General features: G+C 40.9%; 1 protein-coding gene across 2 annotated transcripts in view; it reads left to right on the forward strand.

The window, feature by feature from the left end:
* VGLL3 (vestigial like family member 3) overlaps window positions 1–15,161 on the forward strand; it is a 28,529-nt gene extending 13,368 nt beyond the window's left edge. Inside the window, exons 2-4 of one of the 2 annotated variants that reach the window (XM_081001555.1) lie at window positions 1,779–1,887; window positions 5,858–6,361; window positions 12,983–15,161. In XM_081001555.1, coding sequence (XP_080857681.1) covers window positions 1,779–1,887; window positions 5,858–6,361; window positions 12,983–13,026 — 657 coding nt within the window. In that variant the 3' untranslated portion in view covers window positions 13,027–15,161. Of the gene's footprint in view, window positions 1–1,640; window positions 1,888–5,857; window positions 6,362–12,982 lie in introns of both variants that reach the window. The other variant, XM_081001554.1, reaches the window with a different exon arrangement.
* Window positions 15,162–25,087: the final 9,926 nt, after the last annotated feature.

Here is a 25,087-nt window from a genome sequence, read left to right on the forward strand (position 1 = left end):
CCAACTAGCTCTGCATGAGCAAGTCAGCCAAATGCTGAGGCCTCCATAGCAGGTGGCATGGCTGGCAATTGTACCCTAAGATGAACAGCCACTGGCCATGCAGCCAACAATCACACCCGTTCCCTTCTCTCCCCCATGCTGGGCACAAAGGGATGCTCACTGCCAGAGGGGTGTGGATCTGGGCTTCTTGGAAAACATTCGTAACATGGAACATCTGAAAAATATGTTCCATGTAAAATTGATCTTCACACTTAATTTATTTTGACATTTTCGTTTGATTTGACAGAAAAATTGTGGAGAGATACGCAGAGGCTTTCATCATCCAACATTGGTTTTAATTATGTTTCTTTCCCCCCCCCTTATGAACTTTAAAAGGGTTTGTTTATCTCACAGCAATCTCATCACATTTAATCATCTTTTATATGCAATGTTTTTATAAGTTGGTGTTATGTAAAAAAATGCAGCATTTGCTTGAATGAGGGAAGAGCACAGATTTGTTTTGTATCTTTGGCAATGCTTAGACTCCCCCTCTCCCCGCTCACAAATGGCTCGATTCTGCTACCCACATCTATGTGTAGCATCCTCCTCCTCCACAAATGATAACTAAGCCTAGGAAAGCTATGACAAGTGGAGGATAGTGAAGAATGCCTAAAACTGAATTATAAAGCTGGAATTTTTTATAACGTTTTCCGCTCATAAGTTAGGGTTGGGAAAATTCATCACTTGAACAAGAGTAATAATTCATCACATGGCTGATTGAGGAACAGTGCAATACCATTAAAAGCATGGTTATCACGAGGAATTCCTGCTGAGTTCAATGCAAAGCTGCCAGATAGGTGTGCATAGGCCTGCACCATAACAGCATGAACTTGAGCCACTTGAGTCATTTAAAACAAGAACCAGTATGACTGTTTGTAAAATCCACCATAGTCAATGTTGAACCATCAAGTTTTAGTTAGACTACAACTCCCATTAGTTTGGCCAGAACAGCCAATGCTGAGGAATTATGGGAGTTGTGCTCAAAAACATATTGAGATTCCTGCATTGCAGGGGTTTGGACTAGATGACCCCAAGGGTGCCTTCTAACCTGACAGTTTATGATTCTATGAATATCTGGAGGATGCCTCACTGGCCACTGAATAATGGAAGGGGTTATGTTTTGATTTGTGCATTAATCTTGGTGGTGTTTGTTAGGTCAGTTAATTTCATTTGGTCTGCATTTCTACTTATCTTCATCCCTATATGACACAATATGAATGGCCATTCTCTGTGGCAGGCACTTACGGAATAGATAGGGCTGGCTACAAGTAAATGTATACAGTGGTACCTCGGGTTAAATACTTAATTCGTTCTGGAGGTCCGTTCTTAACCTGAAGCACCACTTTAGCTAATGGGGCCTCCTGCTGCCGCCGTGCCGCCGGAGCACGATTTATGTTCTCATCCTGAAGCAAAGTTCTTAACCTGAAGCACTATTTCTGGGTTAGCGGAGTATGTAACCTGAAGTGTATGTAACCTGAGGTACCACTGTAATAATATAAAATGTATCTCCACTGCCATACGTTAAATGCATGTATGTTTCTGTGGTCTGTACTTGAAGTTATCTTACTTTCTTTCTTTCTGTTTTCCCCCCCTTATACCAGAGTAAGCTAGCTGTATACAGCAAGATGCAGGAATCTCTGGAAGCGACCCTTCCTAATAAACAAGAGGAAGATGAGAAAGACCAGCCTACTGATATGGAGTACCTTAACTCTCGCTGCGTCCTTTTCACTTACTTTCAGGGTGATATTGGGTCAGTAGTGGATGAACACTTCTCAAGAGCTTTAAACCAAGCTAGTCGCTTCAGTCCAGAGACTGCCATTTCAAAAAGCAAGACAGGGCTATGGAGAGGTAAGGTTTATAAGGAAACTTGGTTACATCTCATTTACTGTACTTTATTCCTTTGGTTTTGTGAGCACACAAGTTGGGTTTTATATATGCCTTCAGGTATACATTCTTTTTAAAGATTAGGTTGCCATTCAACACCTGGACAGCAGGACACAGATACACAAAAATCTGACCTGCAAAACCAGTGTTACCCATGCAGTCTGATTAGCCACATGCAAAATCTGGAAATTCCTGGGGAAAATTTGGAGAGGAATTCAACATCACACTATTATGATTGTTCCACTAGTGTAAGCGTTTTTCCTTACACTAGTGGAACAATCTCCCCTCTCCTCCTGCATGCTGTTATTGCGATTCTCCTAACCCAGGGGTGCCCAAACTTTTTTCAAAGAGGGCCGGATTTGATGAAGTGAACATGCGTGAGGGCTGACCAAAGTTACTGAGCTTTTTTAAAGAATTGAACTTGTTGAGCTTTTTTAAGGATTTGATCCCAATAAATGAACTGCCACAGGGGCCTGATAAAACTGGTCAGGGGGCCAAATTAGCAGACTTTGGACATGCCTGTCCTAACCCTTCTAGAGCCAATGGGGGGGGAGAGAACCCCTTTGCACTCTCCTCCTGAATGCTATTCTGACGTCTTGCATTGGCTCCCACTAGTGGAACTGTCTGGTTGAAACCAGCTCCTACCTTTTACCATGAAAAGTGATATGATGCAGGAAATCTGTAACTAGAATTTTATTCTGTTCTTTTTCTTAACTAGCAGCCTCGTGCAGTGGCTTTGATAACTAGAGAAATAGTACTTGGAGAGAGTGCAAAACGTGCTTCTCCGATGCTATTTTACCTTTCTGAATTGCCCCTCCCAACTGTAACTAGAGCAATGGGGAAACCATGCAGGTACCAGACATGTTAACTGACTCCCTTCAGCTCCACTTTTCAAATTGTCAGAGCAGAAATATGGGGCTCCCAACTGGTAATAATAAAACCTACAGGGAGATCCTATGCTTGTGGATTTTATGTGTTGCGTTGAGTGAGACTCTCATGTTACAGAATTAGTCTCAGAGAATGGGAGGTTGCCATGTGAAAAATTCTTTAAGATTCACACCTTTAAAATGTCACTTTCTTGCAAGATATTATAGTGTGACAATGCAGGAATTGCTATCTTATCATCATGCTATATAGTTTGGTGGGTGGATAAGCATCATGACTTTAGTATTACAGAATTAATGAAAACTGGAAAATGAAATGGGCGTGATGGTTGGGATGGATTTGGTTTTCTCCAAGCAACTGAATACTACCAAAATGGGTATAAACAGTATCAATATTATCAAGTCAGTTAAGAACTTTATTGAAATCTCAAAACCGAAATCAAAGGACATATGAACACTTAATGCCTGAAATTATTGTGTCCTGCATTTACAGCTGAACTATTACATTGTCGAATAGCTTTGAGAAGGAATTGAGCTCTTCTGGCTATCTTTAGCACAAGTGTGGGCAGACTGCAGGCATATTTAATCCACTTAGGGGTTTGTTTGTTTTTTGTTTACTAAAACCCCATGATCCATCCTTAAGTTCTTTATGCTTAGAATGGAAGAATTCTGACCTTAGTGACAGATAATATGAGAATAGGCAATAGCGGATGGCGTGATGGGGCTACACTGCATACCTGGCCTCGCCCCACCCAGCCAAGACACTGCTGCATCTGGGGCTGGAGAGCAGGAGTGAGGTTGGCAGGGTACAGATGTGCCAGAGGAGCTAATCTGCTGTTCCTGCTGGTGTGTTTGCGCTGTGCCAATCTCTCTGCTGCCTCACCCCTTCTCATCTCAGTACACAGCACAGAATTGTTGAGTTGAAAGGGGACACGAAGGGTCATCTAGTCCAGCCCCATGCAATGCAGGAATCGCAAATAAAGAGTTCCTGAAAGATGGTCATCCAGCCTCTGTGTAAAAACCTCAGTTTTTCCGCCATCTTTCATAGCCGCTGTCCAGAAGGGATGTCAGATAAGCAATGCAGCCTGGCCATGTTTTATGCTACTGAGTAAAGGAACTGAACAGAACTCACCATCCTTCCATACAAAACTCTGCTCCTAGCTACCCCATATTTTTCATATTGGCAGTACAATGAGTGTGCCATTTTGTTGCTGCTACTGCTTAACAATTCTGATTTACTGCAGTTACATAGAGATCTACTGATAGATGCAGCTTTACCTACTGCCTCCTCTGCTTTAGCATCTTAACTAGCCATCCTAATGTAATTCTCAGGTGACTCTCACCAGAGAGGAGATGATTTCTGAGAAATTTTTAAAAAATATACATGTAAAAATGCCAAGAGATCACCTCACCAGATAAGGAGTGTCAAAATTGTTTTTTCTGAGGTTTTTTGTTTAAAAACAACAACCAAAAGAGATTAAGAAGTTGTCTCCAAGAATTTGGTTGTGCAAGAGGTGAAATGTTTATGAATTGGGTGTGGAAGCATGATGACATTTCACAAATATTCAAGAATGTTATTTTAAAGCTCTACAGACCTAACATTCTCCATGCACATTTAGCACAGAACAGAGGAGTGCACTTTTATCTCTTGGACACTGAACACCATTTCCCATTGGTTATATGCGAAGGCAAACTTAAGGTCTCCAGAGTTCCCGAAGGAGGGGAGAAATGGATTTGACTGTGTTGCTTCCCTTTCTGCGGTTCTCCTTCCAAAGCCTTCATTTTCTGCTGAGCCATCCTCATCAGAAAGTACACTGGGCTAGATAAGGTTTTTTTTCAGGGCATCTTGGAATTCTATTGAACTCAGGTGTGATAGGTTCTGAGTAGAATGCTTAAGTTGGTCCCTGCACAGCTCTCTACTGGGATACATACAGTAAGGGCTTCAGTGGGGCACATGTATATTTTTTTGATGTACAGTTGATTAACTTTTATTAAAATTGAAGTCTTATAATAAAAAATAAAAAATAAAAGGTCAATTAAGAAATCCATTGAAAATTGTAATTTATTAGATATGAAAGCTCTTTAGCTTAATAAAACAAACAAACCTTTGCAACTGCCAGATAGATAGACAGATAGATCGATAGATATACACCCCACTGAAATGTTCTTATTTTTGTGATATTTCTGTGACTTTATTTCCTCACCATCAGCTATAGGCATATTCTTCCATGGCAACATCTCTAGCTTCCCTTATTTCCCCCAAAGCATTTTCCTTTCTACTTTACTTCAAATCAAGGTTTGGGCAAGAATACTAGTAGTATCTCTGCCAGCACTATCATTACATAGTAGAATCATTTACCACTCCTTAGAAAGATGGGATTTAAAGTATGTGATTTCATAATATAATGGCATTGGACTTGAGCTGTGCTTGAATTGCAATCTGCTTAGGTCTAAAATCAGCTGTTTTGTTATATTTCCAAACACATTTAAAATTTTGCTGATTAGACACTAAAGTGGCCAGTTACTTACGCCCTTTTTGGTGATCCCTGGGGTCTAAAAAGAATTTTAATAAAATAGAAAAAAACCATACACAATAAATCCACAATAAACTTAAGAGACGAACAACACAGAAACCCAAATACAAAAGCAGCGCAATGAAACCAAAACAACAAACTGCTGTATAGCAAAAAAACTTAAATAGCCCTTAAATGCATATATTAAGACTGCCACTGTGAATTAAATATATATCTTAAAAAGGCCTGGAAGAACATAAAAGTTTTAACCATGTGAGCTTCCCTAGGGAGAGGATTCCATAGTCAGGGGGCCACCACCAAAAAGGCTTTCTTTCTCATAGTTGTCCTCCAAGCTTCAGCTTGAGAAGGCACATGAAGAAGGGTTTCTGGCAGGGTCCAGTTACTTGTGCTTTCATCAACATTTTTAAATAGTTGTCTATGGAACTTACGTTCGTTTCTGTATTCATGTTAGCAAAGCTGTTTATTATTCAAGATCCATGGAAGAATTTATCATCATTTTGATGTTTCTTTTAAAAGAGAATGCAACAATTGCAAGCCAGAGGAGTGGTTTCCCAGCTTCGTTTTGGACCAGTTCTTATCAAACTCCACCTCCACCATGCTTAAGTGGAGTTCATCATGACTTTCCTGTTACTGCACCAGGCACCTTCTCAGCAGCAGATCCCAGCAGCTGGCCAGGACATACTCTGCATCAGACTGCTCCACCTCCTCCGCCGAGTATGCCAGAATCTTGGCATTATCCATTAGCATCTCAGGTGAGCCCTTCATATGGACACATGCATGATGTATACATGCACCGCCACCATCCTCATGCACACATGCATCATCATCACCACCCGACTTCGCACCTTGACCCACGGTACAGATCTTTGCTGATGCCTTCAGTTTGCGCAGGCAAGATTCCGCCACCACAGTGTGATGCAACAAAGACAGATCCTACTGCTGTCACCAGTGCTACCTCAGCATGGGCAGGAGCCTTTCATGGAACAGTTGACATTGTGCCAACTTTTGGGTTTGACACAGGTAAGCTGCAGCTTTCTCTTTTACGTGGTTCGTATTTTAGGAAACATATGTCGTAACCAAACAAATTCTCAAGACCTCCACTAATTCGGGGGGGGGGGGGGGCGGACTGTGGCACTGCCAATGTTGCTGGGTCTCCTTCTCCCATCTCCCATCAACCACCATGGTGAGTTATAGTCCAAGACCAACTGAGGGGGTCACAAGCTCCCCACCCTGATTCTTTCACCTGAACTGTTAGATATGAATCCCTGATGTAGTTAGAAAGGGTTGAAGTTGCAAGAATGCTAAGATTTGCAATGATGATCTTGAAGAATTAGTTCTTTACTCCCACTGAAATCATAAAGCAGACAAAACATATAACACACTTAATATAGGCAAACAATCCCAAGAATCAGAGCGCTATTGTTTGTAGCAAAAATTTAACCACAAACATCCTGTTATTATATAAAATCAGTAGGAACCAGATACTGGCTTTCTTGTTTTGCAGTTCTACATACCCACCCTTGTTTCTTTTTTCAAATTAAACAAACTTAGGATTCTTCTTTCTGTAAGCCTGCAATGAATCTAGTTTCTTACTCAATCCTGTTCGAGAATGAGATGTTCTGAATTCACTCAATGTGGACCCAAGAGATCATAAAGTGTTTTCCAACCCAAAGGTTATGTATAAAACTTCCCCAAAACAACCCAGCATAAAAGAAAGCTGTCATTCTACAGGGCAGTCTTCCAAATAAATTTATTCCAAGCACAAAACACTTTTTCTCAAATTATTTTTATAGATGCGGCTCTGCCGCACCTATACAATCTTATTTCAGCACTTTGAGATGCTCTCTGAATTGGAAGACAAAAGTTTTTTCCTGTGAGCTCCATACTTTGTACCATTGGAATGACATCTGGTCTCATCCATTACCCTGCTGCAGACATCCCAGCAGGTCTAGCTAGCATTTGAACCACAAAGAATTGCATATTAAGTATACATATCACATTACCTTGTGGTAATTCAATATTCATTCTCTCTCTTATGCATTATGTTTCATGGCCCCTTGAAAACAGATTAAAGTGGCCACTTGTGTATTGCTAAAAAAAGAAGCTATGCATCACCAAAAAAGAGGATACAAATTTGCATTTACTGGATTTGGGTAAAAAAGGGTAAAGGATCCCTGGACAGTTAAGTCCAGTCAAAGGTGACAAATGGGGCTCATCTTGCTTCAGGCCAAGGGAGCCAGCATTTGTTCACAGACAGCTTTCTGGGTCATGTGGCCAGCATGACTAAACCACTTCTGGCACAGTGGAACACCATGACGGAAACCAGAGCGCATGGAAATACTGTTTACCTTCCCACTGTAGCAGTACCTATTTATCTACATGCACTGGTATGCTTTTGAACTGCTAGGTTGGCAGAAGTTGGAACAGAGCAATCGGCGCTCATCCCGTTGTGCGGATTTGAACTGCTGACCTTCTGATCAGCAAGCCCAAGAGGCTTAGTGGTTTAGACCACAGCGCCACCACATTTACCTTTACCTATACTGGTTTTATGTATAAATACAAATAATAGAAATATAATACATCTGGGAAGGACTGTGGCCAGGTGATCATTTTGCCTGCTCAGTCTCCTGCTTGGATGCTAACTGTTGAAGAGAAATAAGTTACCAGTCTATTGGTTCTTTACCTTTAAATGTGACATGAGTAGACAGACAGCCCTTCAAATAGAGCAGGAATGGGGAACCTTTGGCCCTCCTGGTGTTGCTGAACTACAACTCCCATCAGCCCCAGTTGTAGTTCAGCAACCTCTGGGGGGCCAGAGATTCCTCACACATTAAATAGAGGACTCCTTCATGAGGACTGTCCTCTGACAGCCCTTCAAACAGAGCCATCCTCTATAAAGCATGATACACAGCCATACTAAAATGGATTTAGAGTCACGCTGGAGCCGTGTCTTGAATGTGTACCAACTTTCATTCAGATATCTTTGTCTTCAAGGCAGATGTCATTACCACAAAAAACCTGAAGATCCCAAGCAGTCCGGTTAAATCAAAGGCCTTACTTGGCGTAGGCAGTAATCTCTAAATCACTCCTAACTGATAGAAGGGGTAAAGGCCCATCCTGTTGTTTGTCTCCCAGCAGCTGGTATTCAGCATCATACTGCCTTTGAGTTGAGACATTTCATTTACTCAGTTATCACCAAGTTATGATATGTGGCAGGTGAGTTTGCAGCTGGTTTTGACTTGCAAAGCTTTCTGCATCTCAGGAGCCCAATATGCTCAAGGATCACCTCTCCTCACACAAACTACCTCAGATCCTGTGATCATCATCTCCATGTGCCCCCTCCATGGGAGGTCCAGAGGGTGGCATCCAAAGAACCTTGCACATCTCCCAAAGTGTTTGAGGACTTGTGCCTGTCTTTTTACACATCTAGTGGAGAACACTAGTATAACTCAACTGTATCAAAGGGCAAAGCAGTCACTGCTGACCTGAAAAGTGAATTGGGAAAAAAGGGGCACATGTCCCATGAAATAACTCTATGGAACTGGCCCATACAACTGCATAGCTCATTCAACTACAGTGAGCCCTGCCAGCCATGGATCTGAAAAAAGTTGCTTATTCTACTTCTCCCAGATCTGGTGTGGAGAAGTGGCAGAACCTCAAGCTAAACTTACTGGGTTAGGACCTAGTTCAAGTGATGCTTAAGCCAAGGGCAGATTGGGCAAAAGATCAAGGCTCACATATAATGTGTAATTCTTGTTTGCCTTTGCCTGTTAATATAGAGTAGCAGACTACAGACTTTAGCAAGCAATGCTACATCTTAAACTGATTTTCCTGTACTTAAAAATAAAACTGTTGTTCCAATTCTCAGACTGCAGTTTTTGCCATCAAGGATAGGAAACCCACCCGGTTTTTTCCATACAAGTCTGACATTACTGTTTGCAGGTTTAATATAAGAGTTTATATGGGAAATAGTACAGTAGATGGCTCTCACAAGTATACATCATATATATATATATAAAAGTTGTACCATTCACATAGGATTAGATGATAGTCTGTTTCTTTTAGAAGGTTCTTTGGATTTGGGTTTCAGAGAGCAGAGCAGTGCAAATGCCCTGTCTCACATTCTTGTACTAACTGCTACAACCTAGCAAGCTTCATTCTCACATTCTCCTTTATTGGGGAGAGAGTAAAACAGCGCTGCTTTTGCTGCCTCGGGAAATTAAGAAAAAACAGCACAACCGAATCCTTAAAAGATCTGGGCAATTTTATGGCCATTAATTATGTTTGCAGCTGTACAGATGACACAAGAGTAATTAAATTTCATGCTCCAGGTTGTAAAGTGATCGTCTGCTATGACTAGGAGCAATTGTTAGCCCCTTCATGGGGTCTGCCTTTTGGCAAGGTGTATTTATGAGCAAATTTCAGCTGTCTATGACTCTTGTCATAGAAGGCAGCATAAAGGTGCATCTGATAGCAATTCCAGTATTCCTTGCTGTCTAGACAATTGGATTGTCTATCCAAGGCTGAATAAGGAATCTTATTTTAAGATTTTTTTAAAAAAAGGAAAGGCTCAAAAACCCTGAAAGGGGCTGCAATTTGTTCATGGGTAAGTGAAAGTAGGAAGGAAATGAATTAATATTTTGAGATGGGGGGTGAGTGAGGGATGGCTCTGATTTAACTATTGTTATAAGAATAGAATGCTAATGGCCCGGTCCAGCTTTTCTGTTTCAGAGCTTGGGTACAGGGGTCAAAACTGAGGATGCATCGTCAGTGATGGATCCAGTCCTTAAATGCATGTGTAACATTTAATTATGCATGCAGTACTGACTTCAGGTTTACCTGAACACAAACATAAATGGTAATGACCATATTATAGCATGCCATATTTTAATCAATTAGCTTGCATTTATTTGAACTCAGGGTAGGCTTTTCCAGCATATTTAAAACAGTGACAAGTTCCTGTGAGTTTACTTTTTATTAATCCTTTAGGGATGGAAAGATGGTGGAAGAAGAGGAACTTGTGGCTCTTTAGACATTGAACTAAAAGTTCTACCACCCCCTGCCCATTGGACTGGGGCTGGTGGTAGCTATACAATGTTTAAGTGCTCCTTACCGTGTTCATTGCCCTAATCCCAACAGAGCTTGCATGTGGATGTTATATGCAATTGTGATGACTCATAGAGAGCTTTGAAATGTTATGTCCACTCATGGAACACTGCCTGGGGGAAGGGATTTCCACAGTCTACACAAAAGATCTGTAACCATTGAATAAACACTGGGGCTCAGGGAGAATTCACACACACATTTCTGACTGAAGCAGCTGCTCCAGACTCATCTCCCCACACCCAACATTCACAAGTGGCAAAGTTTTCTTTTGAGTCTGCATCAGTACAGCAAAATCTCTATTTACCTACATCCATAATGATTGAAAATGAAAACTAACATTATCAGGGACAAGATTCCGTGCATATATCTCTATCTATCATCTATCCATCTATCTATCTATCTATCTATCTATCTATCTCTATCTCACTGAGCATTAATGAGGGGAAAAAGTAAATTGTGTCTTTTAAGACTACGAATTTGCTCTCAAGAATCACTGGCTAGATTACTCTTAGCTCCTGAGAAGGACATATTCATTAACTGAGGATGCAGCAGACCAGATATGAATACCCTTACATAGCCTTGTTGATGTTAAAAGATTACAAAACTACACATAAATTAATCTGGGCCAGTTCCACAAAAGCATAAGAAAATGATTCAACAGTAAGTAATTTCAAGAGTGTTCCCATCCCCCCCCTTTAGTGCAGGAACTTTAGCATAATCTTTAATTTCACATAAATGTTTTTAATAACTTATTTTATTAAAAGGCAAAATAGACCAAAGATAAAGGTCATAAAGAAACATTGTTACAGCAGGTTGAGATCAGTATAAGGTTGGACATTATCAAGGAACTTGTATGTTCCAAAACATTACAAAAAGGTACCCATTTTTTCATAATAATATCACAGAAATATTTATGTTTAATTTATTAAGATGGAATAGATAATTGTATTGGCTATTTCAGTTGTCTCTTTGCTTAAAATTTTCAATGATTGTTAGTGGATTCATCTTTTTGGTAGAGTTTTTGGGGAAGCTATTTTTATTTTTTAAATGCATTTAGGAAGTTGCTTGTTTTTCATTGGCTCTTTCAATGTTTTATTGCATTGGGCAGCCTTTTATATTACATTTTGTATTCATTTACTGTTTTATTCTTCTATATGTTTTTATGTTTGTAACAACTAAAAATAATGGGGGGCGGGGAGGCAAAAGTGGTTTGAAAGGCACATTTCTGATGGGGTTCTTCTCTTATTAGGGCTGTCCAAATACATTTTGCTCCTTGAGGTGAAAGACAAGTTGAAGCCTCTCTTCATTCCATGTAGAAAAGCAGGTTCTTGGGAGGATGTGTGGCCAGTGCATCTCTATTCAGTCCTTGTCTCTTAGGATCTGAGGTGGCCACTTCACTTAGCCTAATGGTCAGTCGGTTGGCCAGATTTTATCCTACTCTCATCTCTGGTCAAGCAGGCAGTGCAGGTTTCAGAAATAATGCAAAAAATCTGCCAAATGTGTGTACCAGAAGCAAAAGTGGGATGAATGTACATGCAGTTCTTCTTCTTTCAGACTACTTTAAACTGAAAATTATGATGCATCTCAGGCACATAAATGTCATTTCTTAATGAAACCATAGAATCATAGAATTGGAAGAGACCACAAGGGCCATCGAGTCCAACCCCCTGCCAAGCAGGAAACACCATCAGAGCACTCCTGACATATGGTTGTCAAGCCTCTGCTTAAAGACCTCCAAAGAAGGAGACTCCACCACACTCCCTGGCAGCAAATTCCACTGTCGAACAGCTCTTACTGTCAGGAAGTTCTTCCTAATGTTTAGGAGGAATCTTCTTTCTTGCAGTTTGGATCCATTGCTCCGTGTCCGCTTCTCTGGAGCAGCAGAAAACAACCTTTCTCCCTCCTCTATGTGACATCCTTTTATATATTTGAACATGGCTATCATATCACCCCTTAACCTCCTCTTCTCCAGGCTAAACATGCCCAGCTCCCTTAGCCGTTCCTCATAAGGCATCGTTTCCAGGCCTTTGACCATTTTGGTTGCCCTCCTCTGGACACGTTCCAGTTTGTCAGTGTCCTTCTTGAACTGTGGTGCCCAGAACTGGACACAGTACTCCAGGTGAGGTCTGACCAGAGCAGAATACAGTGGCACTATTACTTCCCTTGATCTAGGGAAAATGAATGAATGTTTATGTCAGAATAAACATGTCAGATGATTTAAATCAATATGTTTTGAGCCTAGTACTACTTATTGAAATTGGATGGGGGGCGGGGAGTCAACTGCAGTACAGTCTATCACAGGTGTAATTAACTTTTGTCCCAGAGTATGATCTGATGGTACCTGAGGCCACCATCCAACTGAAGCTAAGCAGGTATGGGTGATGCCAGGATGGGTGACCACCTGGGAACCACGTGTATGTTGCCTTAGGTTCCATGGTGAGAGAAAGGTGGGATGTAAGATGATGACTGATTGATCAAATTAAGCCACTCAAACAATGCCAGTTTAAACTTATTTCCTCTTCCCTTTCAAAATAGGCATCCAACATCAGGACAAAAGTAAGGAGACATCATGGTTCTGAAGTACCAAAAAATGGATTTTACCAGTAACCAGTGTTAAAAGAGTTCCCATCTTGTGAAGGAGATACTACAGTATTATTATTTTTTACTGTTTCTTCACAGTGGCAATAAACATTATACTAAGCAGATGATGAGCAAACCAGCCATATGTTATTTTGGATGGAGCCTTTACCTCCAGAAGGTCATTTTAAAGTCCCAGGACATTAAGGAAAAAATCGAAAACCTTTCTTTGTATATCATTTGTCATCTGAGCCTGCTGAAGCATTTCTCCAATCTAACTTCTCTATGCTCCTTTTAACAGTGTTTTGCTTAGATGTGTGCCATTGTCTATATACTAACGCATACCCTTGACTGTCAGGAGAGACCTAGCTTTGACCTAGAGTCCTCCTTCAGGAATGCAGTTTTTGTAGTTCTTTATGCATCTATTTTTGTAGAAATACAGAAAGTTTGCATCAGCACTGGTGGGCTATTTTAGAACAATGTATTTTTTAAAATTTAAAGTTTTGAAAATTTTAAGTTCTGTTTTAAAGAACTTGCTCTCAGAGACGCACTGGCAAATCTTTTGAAATGCATAGGTTTTTAAATGTCTGATGTGGTTGTATGAGAATTTGTTGTTGTGACCTGAAGTATCTTGTCATGATCAAACGGTTCAATCCCCCATATAACAACCCCACAAGATCTTGAATGTACTTTGCCTTTCGCTTAAGCAATTGTTCAAATGTAAAATAGTGTCTACAGCAGTGCTCTTTCGTTGAAAAATGACTATTTGCTTTGCTGCTTCTGATGACAACTTTGAACTGGGTACCTGATAAGAATATGTTGCTGAAATAATGAAGTACAGACGCTTTTAACTGAAATCCTAAACAGATGGGTAGCCTTGAGCCTTTAAATTCATCTCAGCTGCAGTGTTAACATGACAGTAGCTGAAGAGAGATGCAGCACCTTGTTGCTTGAGGTACATACCCTACTTTCCTGCCAACCTCCACCTATAGCCTGCTAGAACATAGAGTGGGATTCCAAGAGCAAGTTTAGGTGTGTTCAAGGGACTGTGTGCACCATTTAATTTTTCACTGTTTTCCTCTTGAAGGGTAGACTGATTTAGAGGATTTTCCCCTAGCCATACCATTCTTTGGCTCCAGACCAGAGCTAGCCAATAATTGCACTGGTCTACGGAGCATGTTAAATGCCTTGCACAAAGACACTAGTACAGTTGTCTGAGTACAAGCATGAACACAGCACAGTAAGCTTTCGCTGGTGCCACAGTTCTAGGGATAGCACCTTGTAGCAAAGCTAGGGCCATTTTTTTGGCCTGTTAGCTACTGTGCTGTTCATAGAAACAGGATCTTCACTGAAAAAAATCATTGAATATCAATGGGGCACACAAATAGGTATCAAGACTATTAATTACCTAGCTTATAACCAAACATACTATTATTGGGCTGGGTTGGGGTTGGGGGGGGGCGTGATAATTCCAATGAACCATTCTTGTGATGAGGAAAAAAATCTAACAGGAATTATAGAGTCTGAAGCATATTTTGCAAGTATTTATAGGTCATGGGGGGACCTTTCCACCAATGGCTTTTGCATTCTGAATCAGCCCCTTTTTGGTGCGAAAACTTTGTATATTCCAAAAAGCTCAGTATTTTCAAATCCTGGAATAAAGCTACTCATTTTCCACAATCTGATGTCAGCTGGCAGTCCATTGAGTGCCGCCTTCACTACTCTTCAATACAATTAAATTAGGAAGTCATTGGCTAAACCGAATTTGCCCATGGATCCATAATCAGCAAGACATTTCTAGAATATGTGCTAAAGTTAAACCTGTGGTGAGATTCTTCAGTAGTCAGAGGTCTAAAGCAGGTACATGAAGCAGCATGCATGCAAACATGACTTATTAGGGCTCATCTAGACTTCTGCTTGTGCCACATTTCTAGGCCCGGCTCCAGCCTTTAAATTTCTGTGTCTGAACATTGGTTTTGCTTGTTTGTTTCTTGACCTGGTGCTTTCCCCGTGAAAACCCACATTATACCGCTGAATCAGAGCCAACAGCAACTGGGTTTTCTACAGATTACCATTTGCTCCAATTCGGCGGTAAAATGTGGGTTTTCCCAGAGAAAGAGCCGGGGGGAAAAAACAACAACACCCACTGGACACAGAGCTTTAAAGCACATAACTGTATCTGGAAAGCACAGCACAAAAGGAATTCTGGATGAGCCCTAAGTGCTACAAACTGCTGCTTCAACTTGAAGGAAATTCAAATGCAGGGAATGTTCCTCCTGATTGGAAAAAAATAAAACAAAAGCTCCTTGTTGTGTGCAGTCCTTTTCTTCAATTTCCTTGGGATGATGGTTATTACAAAAAATAAAATAAATTACATTCTGCCGATTTCAAGTATGTGTAATGCAGGAGTTGCCAGCCTTTTTTTTTTTTTACAGGAGTTGTGCCTATGGGTGTATTAGGATTTCTGAGTGAGTGTTATGGGGTGTGCACCTCCTGACCACTTCTTCTCCTCTTCCAGATCAGTGTCTCCCCACACCACAGGCACAGACAGTGTAGGTACACACAATTTGCTTTTCCAAGAAGCTGATAAAAGTTTGGTCCAATATAATTAACCTGAACCTTGAAAACACACAGGGCTGAAAGGAAATCCAACAGATCATCGTACTTCCTACTTCCTCCTTCATCTTTTAAAGGGATAAAAGGTTAACCGCCATTGCCATTTCCTAATCAAGGACAGTGAGCTTAAAGGCTTCATTAGCACCAGGAAATTATTTCAAAGGCACTACAGTACTGTGCCCAAAGGCACCACGTTGGCAACTCCTAGTTAGTACATCTTAAATGTGAATCTCCGCTACTCACCAATTGCTTCTTGTTTGCAATTTTCTGCCAGGTAATTCAGACATATCACACCATTGAACTGGGATATCATTAACAAAAGTTTATACCATAACTTATGAAGCAGTACCCTGTTTTGTCAGGCACAGTGGAGTTATACAATCTATCCCACTTGCTTCTGCAAACACCTGAAAACCTCTCTGCTTGCATCACACAGTTGTGCCTAGACCAAGAAAGAAGGTCAGGTCTGTTTCAGTGAACCTCCAAAGGCATTGATAAAAATCCCTGTCAAGATTAAACTTGCTGTTATCATAATGGTGGTTTGCAGCTCAGACACATGATAGGTGGTGTCCCTTTGTGCCTACGCTAGCAGTAAAAATCTCTGCTGCCCCAGTGCAGACTCAAAATTGCAAACTCAAACTCAAACTCAAAATTGCAAAATTGATGCTGCCGACGTGCTGAAGTTAGTGCAAAACTAGGCACTACTTTGGTTGTTTCCCCCTTTCTTTGATTACAGGTTCAGGGGCCCCTGGAAAGAGAGGTTTAATCCTTTCCACCCCAGTACTGAGCCCAACAAATATTTCTCCATGCAGCAATTAGTCTCAAGGAAAAAGCTTACATTGGTGTCAACTGCAGCATGGGTGTGTGTGGGGTTGTGGCTGGGATAGGCAGGGGTTCATTTTTTAATAGAAGCCTATGAGCAGTGTTCAAGAAACATTGCATACTGTCAAGAAAACACATGAAGTTTCTGGTTTTGATTTTCTGCAAATGTCAAAAGTATAGAATCTGACTGGGCCTAGGAAGAGAATCGCTGAAATATCACGAGGAAAATGACTACCAGAGTACTAATCTATTGTTATTATTTTAGAAAAGTTTATTTTAGAGCTTTGTTCACTTCAGCTTTTATCGCTATGCATCTGGAAATATCTGCCAAGTCACTGTTTTTCCAGTGGTACATAAAGGTCACAAAGGAGCCTGCGTCAGATCTCTGAGGAGATTGGAGCTCTGAATCACCAGCAAGTAGGATCACCTCCAAAGGCTATCTGGATTGCATCAATCTCAATGCACTGGAATCCCTTGCAGTACAGTACTGAAGTACTTTCTCAAGCAGGCTGTTTTGCATTAAGGGAACAATTCATTTGTAGCATTGTGGTGAAAGCAAACCAAATACCCATTCCAAAAATTCTACTGATATACCCTGACAAAGAGGTTTGGAATGATTAATATTAGACAATACATTTTTCAACAGCCTAAAAAGCATCTCCTCCCCTACATAAACCAGCACACTTTAACTGTCTTACATCTGGCTTTCAAAATACTAAAATGTTTTGCATTGGCTGGTGGGGGGAGGGGGGAGGAAATAGATGTCCCAATGGAGGACATGTAATAGGTGATATAGGTGGCTTGTAAACTTCAGTATGAGACATCAGCAATTTAAGACATTGCTATACATCATACATAATATACAGAGTCATGGGGGTTGCACATGCTTTGATGGAGGTACAAACCTCATTCTGGAGCCAAGTATGGATAACTACTTGCAGCCAGTTGACAGTGGAATAGCAGACAGCAATTTAGTACATGATAAACATCGCTTCTGCTTTTGTCATGATTCCTCACAGGAGTAGTGAGTTTTGTGTGCGTATAGGAACTTATGCATTTTTACTTCAGCTCCATACATGCATCAGTGCATGTCTGTGGGGCTGTCTGTGCAAGTGGGACCCCTGCTTCAGGGTTGTGAAAATGAATAAACACAAGCATAAATAAGTACCCTGCCATTTCCCAAAGTGTGAAGAAAAGGTTGCAGGATTAGTCAAGCGATGAAGGGAAGGCACTCTGTGCATGCAGAGTCACAGAACTCCGTTTCTGGATTGTTAGTAAACAGACACAGCCAGAGGATATATAATCATCTCCTCCTCTGCCTTTATCAGGGGTTCACCAAATCATAGTTACAGGGGTGCAGGCCATGGTTCTGATGGATGCAGGAAGCAGGAACTTCAAATCCAAAGCATCCCAGTGAGAGAACCATCCTTCTAGGCAACTGAACTGCTCTTAGTGTTAATAAGTAATGTTCAACACAAATCTACACTTTTTCAACTTCAGATCATTATATCTAGCCCTGCTCTCTGGGACAGCAAAGAACAAATCCTTGTCTTCATCTGTGTGACGGTCCTTCAAGTATTTGATGTGCAATCATGTCCCCAACTCAGGTTCTCCAAGATAAGCATACCTGTCCCTTCAACCTTTTCTCATAAACCTCACACTCCGGACCATTTCCTTTGCCATCCTTTGAACTGATTCCAATTAGCCTATGTCCCACTTAAAGTGTGGCACACTTGACATGTTTTTCTGCTAGGTAAACAGCAAATTCTACTATGTCAGTATGGCATACTCCCAATGTAAACTTACTGCTGACTGTAAACATTAAAGGGCCTACAAAATGAAAGTGAAATGGAGATATCTTCCTGTTAAATGTGATTTAGGCTACAACACTATGAACACTTACCAAGGCATAAGACCTTTGGGGGGGGCACCAGGGGGCGCATTGGAAGATGGCCGACAATAACATCTCTCCGACCCACACGAGGTAATTAAGAGGCTGATATGGGAGTATGCAGCTTCCCTTGCCCCCCCCCAAGGGAATGGGGGGGGACTGCCTTGCCAGCTGTGTCCATAATTCACCCCCGGATTCAAAAGAAGGGGGTGAGGGCACTTGGCACGAAGCCCTTGGGTGAGGTCGGCTCTCCCTGACGCTGTCTCTAATCGCCCACTGGTTTGCATCAGCTCGAAATATATAATTGGAAAAAGAAGCAAATGCACATACTTCAAGTGAAGATCGGGAGTAAAGATTGCTGATTAATGGGATCTCTGTGAGTGGAGCGATGGGCTGGACAAGAAATCAAGTGAAGACTCATCATTAAAAGATCGGTATGTTGGAGTGAGACAGAAAGGGGGGGGAGGGAAAAACTTTTTTTTTTGTCTTATGTGAGTACCCAATAACTCTCCCCCCCAGAGAGAAAGAATCGTTGCAAATTACTAATCACAAGCAGGAGATTAAGAACTGTGTGGAAATGAATTACTGATCAAAGAGAAGACTGGTGGGAACATTGGGAATGGAAAGAAAGCTTCGTGACGCAGTTACAAATGGAGTTTCGTCAAGACAGGCCTGACCACAGGAGGAGGAGGAGGAGGAGGACCAGGGTCATTGGAATGTGAATTTGACCTGGCAGGGCCCCCTGAGATACAGATTCACAGGCCTGTGGAAATCAACAGACAGACTGTGGGAATGTTCTCTACGGAGGTGAGGAAATGGCGTCTGTCCTTTATGTGATATGGCTCTTGGAGAGTGTAAAACCCACACAGGATATGTTTGTTTTCAACCCGCTTGTGAAGATTATCAGAGATCACAAAGAAAGGAATATATGATAACAACAAGAAGATGAGGAAAATAATAAAGAGACTATCTGGACAGAACTGGACAGAACTCTGAAATTAAAGCAGCAGCAAGAGTGATGTTTGGATCCCTTTCGGAGCTCGAAGTATGGGTACCCCCAACAATATTTTTTTTTTTAATTTGGCTGTATAATTTGGAATTAATGTGATTTGGAATTAATGTGATGTGATTGGCCTGTTAATAAAAATTATTTTAAAAAAACTAAAAAAAAAGACCTTTAGGGCTCAGTGGATCATAAGTCTTGAGTAAGCATACATAGGATCAGATTCTTAAACAGCACTTGCACTGATCCTTTTCCTAATAATGGAGCTGGAAAAATAAATCAAAGCTGCACTAATAGCTTCCCCCTGTTTTTAAAATCAAGGATGGAGAACCTGTGAGCCTCCAGATGTTCAGATCTAACTCTCATCTGCTCCAGAGATCATGGGCAATGAATCAGTGATGATAGGAGTTGTAGTCCAATAGCATGTTGAGGACCACACGTTCCTCAACATCCCTGATTTAAATCATGAAAACTCAAAACAGCAATAATTAGTTGTGTGCTTATACTTCTGTTAGTATCTCAAAATGAATGGTGCAAAAGTACTAATTAAACACAGATGTGGGATTGGTATTCATTATTTAGAGAGCAGAATGTTCTCTTGAAACACTTAAGGCACCAGCATAAAAAGATGACTAGAGCTGATACAAATATTAATCCAAAGTTCACATTAACAATTCAGGCTTACATTTGTGATCATCCGTATCATCACTGTAGTAGACACAATTCCATTAATTGTGAATACATTCATTCCAAATACATTAATTTGTGAAATAAGCATATTTGCAAATAAATTCACTAACAAATACTCTTCTGTTGGCCTTGTGAAGCTTTTGATACATGTAAAATTCAAAATATGGCAAAAGGAAACACTGAGTGGTTAGAGGAAACAGTAAGCCTGCAAATTTATTATTGACAAATGTTCATGGTTTTGACATGTCATATTCAGATCAGCCCTAGAAATCAAGATGCAAAGAGCCAGTAATCCATTTTGACTGACGTTCTAACCTCTTGGTATATAAAGGTTGTGATAAACACTACACACATTAATGATCCATGTTGTTCCATGACTCACAAGTGGAGGGAGAAAAAGAACTGATTTTATTTCCACATAAAAATTAGGCCTCTAATTTAGCATAGCTTGATGTGCCATTGACAGCATTGGTAGATCTGTTTCAAAGCCCACTTGACATTTCTATTAATAGAAATAGGGCTGTCTGAAAACTACAACCGCAACAATCAAATGCCATAGAATCTCATGCACCTATCATGCTGGAGATCTTTGCCACAGAAGTTCCCACTGCCAATGACACAAATATCTGTTGTTTTCAAAGCCACTTGTCTCTTTAGCAGAGAATACTGCTACAGTGACACCAGGTGTTTGAACACATAACTGGCCAAAGTGTGGATAGCAGTTTGCCCCCAATGTCCTCACAAGTAACATGCCTCCCTGCTTGGATAAAGGGGAAAGCAGAAGTCCTTATGTGGGCTTCTGATAGTGGAACTAATTACAGTGGTACCTCAGGTTACATACGCTTCAGGTTACATATGCTTCAGGTTACAGACTCTGCTAACCCAGAAATAGTGCTTCAGGTTAAGAACTTTGCTTCAGGATGAGAACAGAAATTGTGCTCCGGCGGCACTGCGGCAGCAGGAGGCCCCATTAGCTAAAGTGGTGCTTCAGGTTAAGCACAGTTTCAGGTTAAGTACGGACCTCCAGAACGAATTAAGTACTTAACCTGAGGTACCACTGTATCTGAATCCCACCTTATGTTGTTGTTGTTATTGCTGCTGCTGCTGCTGTTTGTATGTGTGACATGTTCTGCACCATGTACATGAAGGTGTCTCCTTAATGCACATCATTTATTTCTAGGAACAGACTAAAACACAATTACTACCCAGAGATGCCATTGTGGAATTAACTGAATTTCAACTCATTCATGTCCTATCACCATCTCATACATAAAGAGATGCATAATATGAGTGGATGAGATTGCAGGGAATTCCAGTGGCACAGGCCTTATTGGGATGTGCCAATGCAGAACGGAAAAGGCTTAGATCCAAAAGATCTAACACCTTCCTACTATCCTGGCATACTCCCAAACTGGGGACTGGGCTATGCCAGCTCGGAAACTATGCTTTCCAAAAAAAGGGTTAAATTTCCCAATTATGCAGTTTTATCTTGAAGCTTCAGAAGCTGTTAGGCTCTCAGAGACATCAGAGACATCTCTTCTCCCTGTGATCCTAATGGCCTTTTGTTGTTGTTGTTTAGTCGTTTAGTCGTGTCCAACTCTTCATGACCCCATGGACCAGAGCACGCCAGGCACTCCTGTCTTCCACTGCATCCTGCAGTTGGGTGAAACTCATGCTGGTAGCTTCGAGAACACTGTCCAGCCATCTCGTCCTCTGTCGTCCACTTCTCCTTGTGCCCTCAATCTTTCCCAACATCAGGGTCTTTTCTAGGGAGTCTTCTCTTCTCATGAGGTGGCCAAAGTATTGGAGCCTCAGCTTCACGATCTGTCCTTCCAGTGAGCACTGAGGGCTGATTTCCTTCAGAATGGATAGGTTTGATCCATTGGATCCATGGGACTCTCAAGTGTCTCCTCCAGCACCATAATTCAAAAGCATCAATTCTTCGGCGATCAGCCTTCTTTATGATCCAGCTCTCACTTCCATACATCACTACTGGGAAAACCATGGCTTTAACTATATGGACCTTTGTTGGCAAGGTGATGTCTCTGCTTTTTAATATGCTGTCTAGGTTTGTCATTGCTTTTCTCCCAAGAAGCAGGCGTCTTTTAATTTCATGGCTGCTGTCACCATCTGCAGTGATCATGGAGCCCAAGCAAGTAAAATCTCTCACTGCCTCCATTTCTTCCCCTTCTATTTGCCAGGAGGTGATGCGCCCAGTGGCCATGAGTTTAGTTTTTTTGATGTTGAGCTTCAGACCATATTTTGCGCTCTCCTCTTTCACCCTCATTAAAAGGTTCTTTAATGGCCTAAGATATGAATTATTCTTTTTAGGGTTATAGTCCATAATTTAAACACCATTTTGCCTTTAACTTGATAAAACAGTATGCCAAATGGAGACCAAGACATCTGGTAAGAATTCGTCCCAGTCCAATTGTGTTTTCTTTGGGGAATATTTTGATTTGTTGCTTTGGAATATATAGCCATCGTGTATGTTCTGAATTTTCGAGGACGGCATGAGATTCAAATAATCAGTTGTTTACATACTCTAAGGATCTGTGATAGAAAGCTTCTGCTCTTGATAATGGGCGTGCACTTTGAATCCATGGATTTCAACAGGACCTGCATATGCTCAAATGTATGCTGGATTGTACCCAATATCTGTACATCTGAAACTGGTTTTGTTATTTTGTGCTAGCAGGGAAAAACTGAGTCCAGCAAAACAAAAGGGAGAACAAGCTCTGTTGCTCATTGATGCAACTGTAGTACAGTGGTACCTTGAGTTACAAACACCTCAGGTTACAAATGCTTCAGGTTACAAATTCCGCTAACCTGGAAGAGTTACCTTGAGAACTTTGCCCCAGGATGAGAATGGAAATTGTGTGCCGGCGGCGCAGCGGCAGCAAGAGGTCTCATTAGCGAAAGCATGCCTCTAGTTAAGAACAGTTTCAGGTTAAGAACAGACTTCCAGAATTACCGTAATTAAGTTCGTAACTAGAGGTACCACTGTATTTTGCATCACTGAGTCATGGAGTCTGTCCCCCTTTTCATTTTGTTCATTTGAAGTGCTTCCCTCTTCTTTTCTTTTCTTTTCTTTTTCTTTTCTTTTCTTGTGCTCTATTTCTCAAATATGTTTATTTTTGAGATGCTCTCCTTCACATCTCACCAACATCTGAACTGTGTTTGTTTGGGATTCTTCTCTGTGGTTAGGCTCAGGCATTCCCTGAAAGAACATAGTCAGCTTTGCACTTCTTGCTACGTAGGTGCAGATTGACCAGAAAATAAAATAATTACTTTTAAAAAGCTAATGTACTTAACAAAATATTTACAGCTCCTTGACCCCTGAGCCTATTCTTCTGAAATTTATCTAGGAGCACATCTATGCTATACATCATGTTTATGCAAATGTCTCATAAAACCACAAGGATTTGCATCAAACATAGATAAAAAGTCTTAAACTTTAAAGGCATGCAGTATAAGAAACTCTTGATTTATGTGTTTGAAAATTGTAATGGGCAATTTCAGACCCTCCAAGTGTCCCTATTTTCCAGGGACATCCCTGATTAAGAGAAGCTATCCTGGTTTCTGATTTGATCCCAGAATGTCCCACTTTTCCTTAGGATGTCCCGATTTTCATTGGAGAAATGTTGGAGGGTATGAAGTCATCCAACCCCTGAGCCATCTGAAGGCATTCCTGTATAGGAAAGGTTTTTTTTTTAAAAAAAAAGTTTAATGTTTTGTTATGTTTTTATATATGTTGTAGCTGGGGCAGAGTAGCTGGGGCAACCCAGTAAGATGTGTGGGGTATAAATAGTAAAATTATCATTATGGAACGGGATGACCCTATTTTCATCGGAGAAATGTTGGAGGGTATGTAATTTCTTTTTCCAAGTCTGCCCCCCCCCAATTAAAAAGTTAAAGACATTTGTTGATTTCTCCCTCCCCCCCTGCAGTCAGGAGGAAGATGTCTGAGACTCTGGAGATTTGGGCCCAAGGTATAAAACATTGTTTATCTAAAATGTAAAAGTAACCATGTTGGCGAATAAGAAAAAAAAAATCTAGAATCAATATTAGGGCAATAATTTCACTACGCCAACCAAAATGTCAGAAAATAGTATGCCAGCTTTTGAGATCTCCAGTATTCTTCATCAAGCTAAATGATAAATAGAGCAATGGAGGCAGGGGGAGAAAAAACATTGGGTAATGTTTAAACCATGAAATCTGCATCTGGTTGCAGTCTTCTGGTGGAATGAAGGAGGAGCTAGCAGACCTTCAAATATGGCTGTTTAGATGTGCTCGGAACAAGAAGCAAAGTGATGGCTGATCCCATGCTTCTTGTTTCTAGCAGGCCTTGAGATCATGTACACTGTTTTGTGATATTTTGGTTGGCCTAAGAAAAGTACTGTCCCAATATGGATTTTGAAATACTGTCTCAATCTAGTCACCAAGTCTAACGAACTCCCACCCATCAAAGCCTCTTTGAACAGCCCTCTTATCTCCTCATGCTGAGATGAGGATAGGGATATCACTTCTGTGCCTAACAGTGACTACATAACAGGCAGGAACCAGGAAATGAACTTCTTCATCATGGCACCTCTATGGCAGGAAAAACTTTGCCTGTTGATATCTGCCTCTTACGTCTCTGTTCATTAAAAAAAGAAGAAGCAACCCTCAGAAGAGTCATGACTTTGAACATGGGGAGGTTTGAATTTTCCATTGTCAAATTTGGCTTGTCAACTGGTTGCTTTTGCTTCAAAGGCTGTCTGCTTAAGAGGGTCAAACATTTACAGGAAGGTTAAAAATACAATAAAATGTTTTGCTCAGGAAAATATTTGTATATAAGTCAAGCTAGATTTATATAGGGTAGTGGTGGAGAAGTCAGAAGGTTGAGAAGTCAGAAGCTGAAGCTGATGGAACCAGGAGAGGACCACAGAGGGATCCAGAAGCTGAAGTGATGAATGCAAATGGGTAAGTATAGATTTGGTTAGAATCAGTAAAGCTGGATGTCTTGAAATCTGTTTATTTTTATTTAGGTTACTATTTT

This window comes from Podarcis pityusensis, assembly GCF_964106645.2.
Source record: "Podarcis pityusensis genome assembly, chromosome: 4".
NCBI lineage: Eukaryota > Metazoa > Chordata > Lepidosauria > Squamata > Lacertidae > Podarcis > Podarcis pityusensis.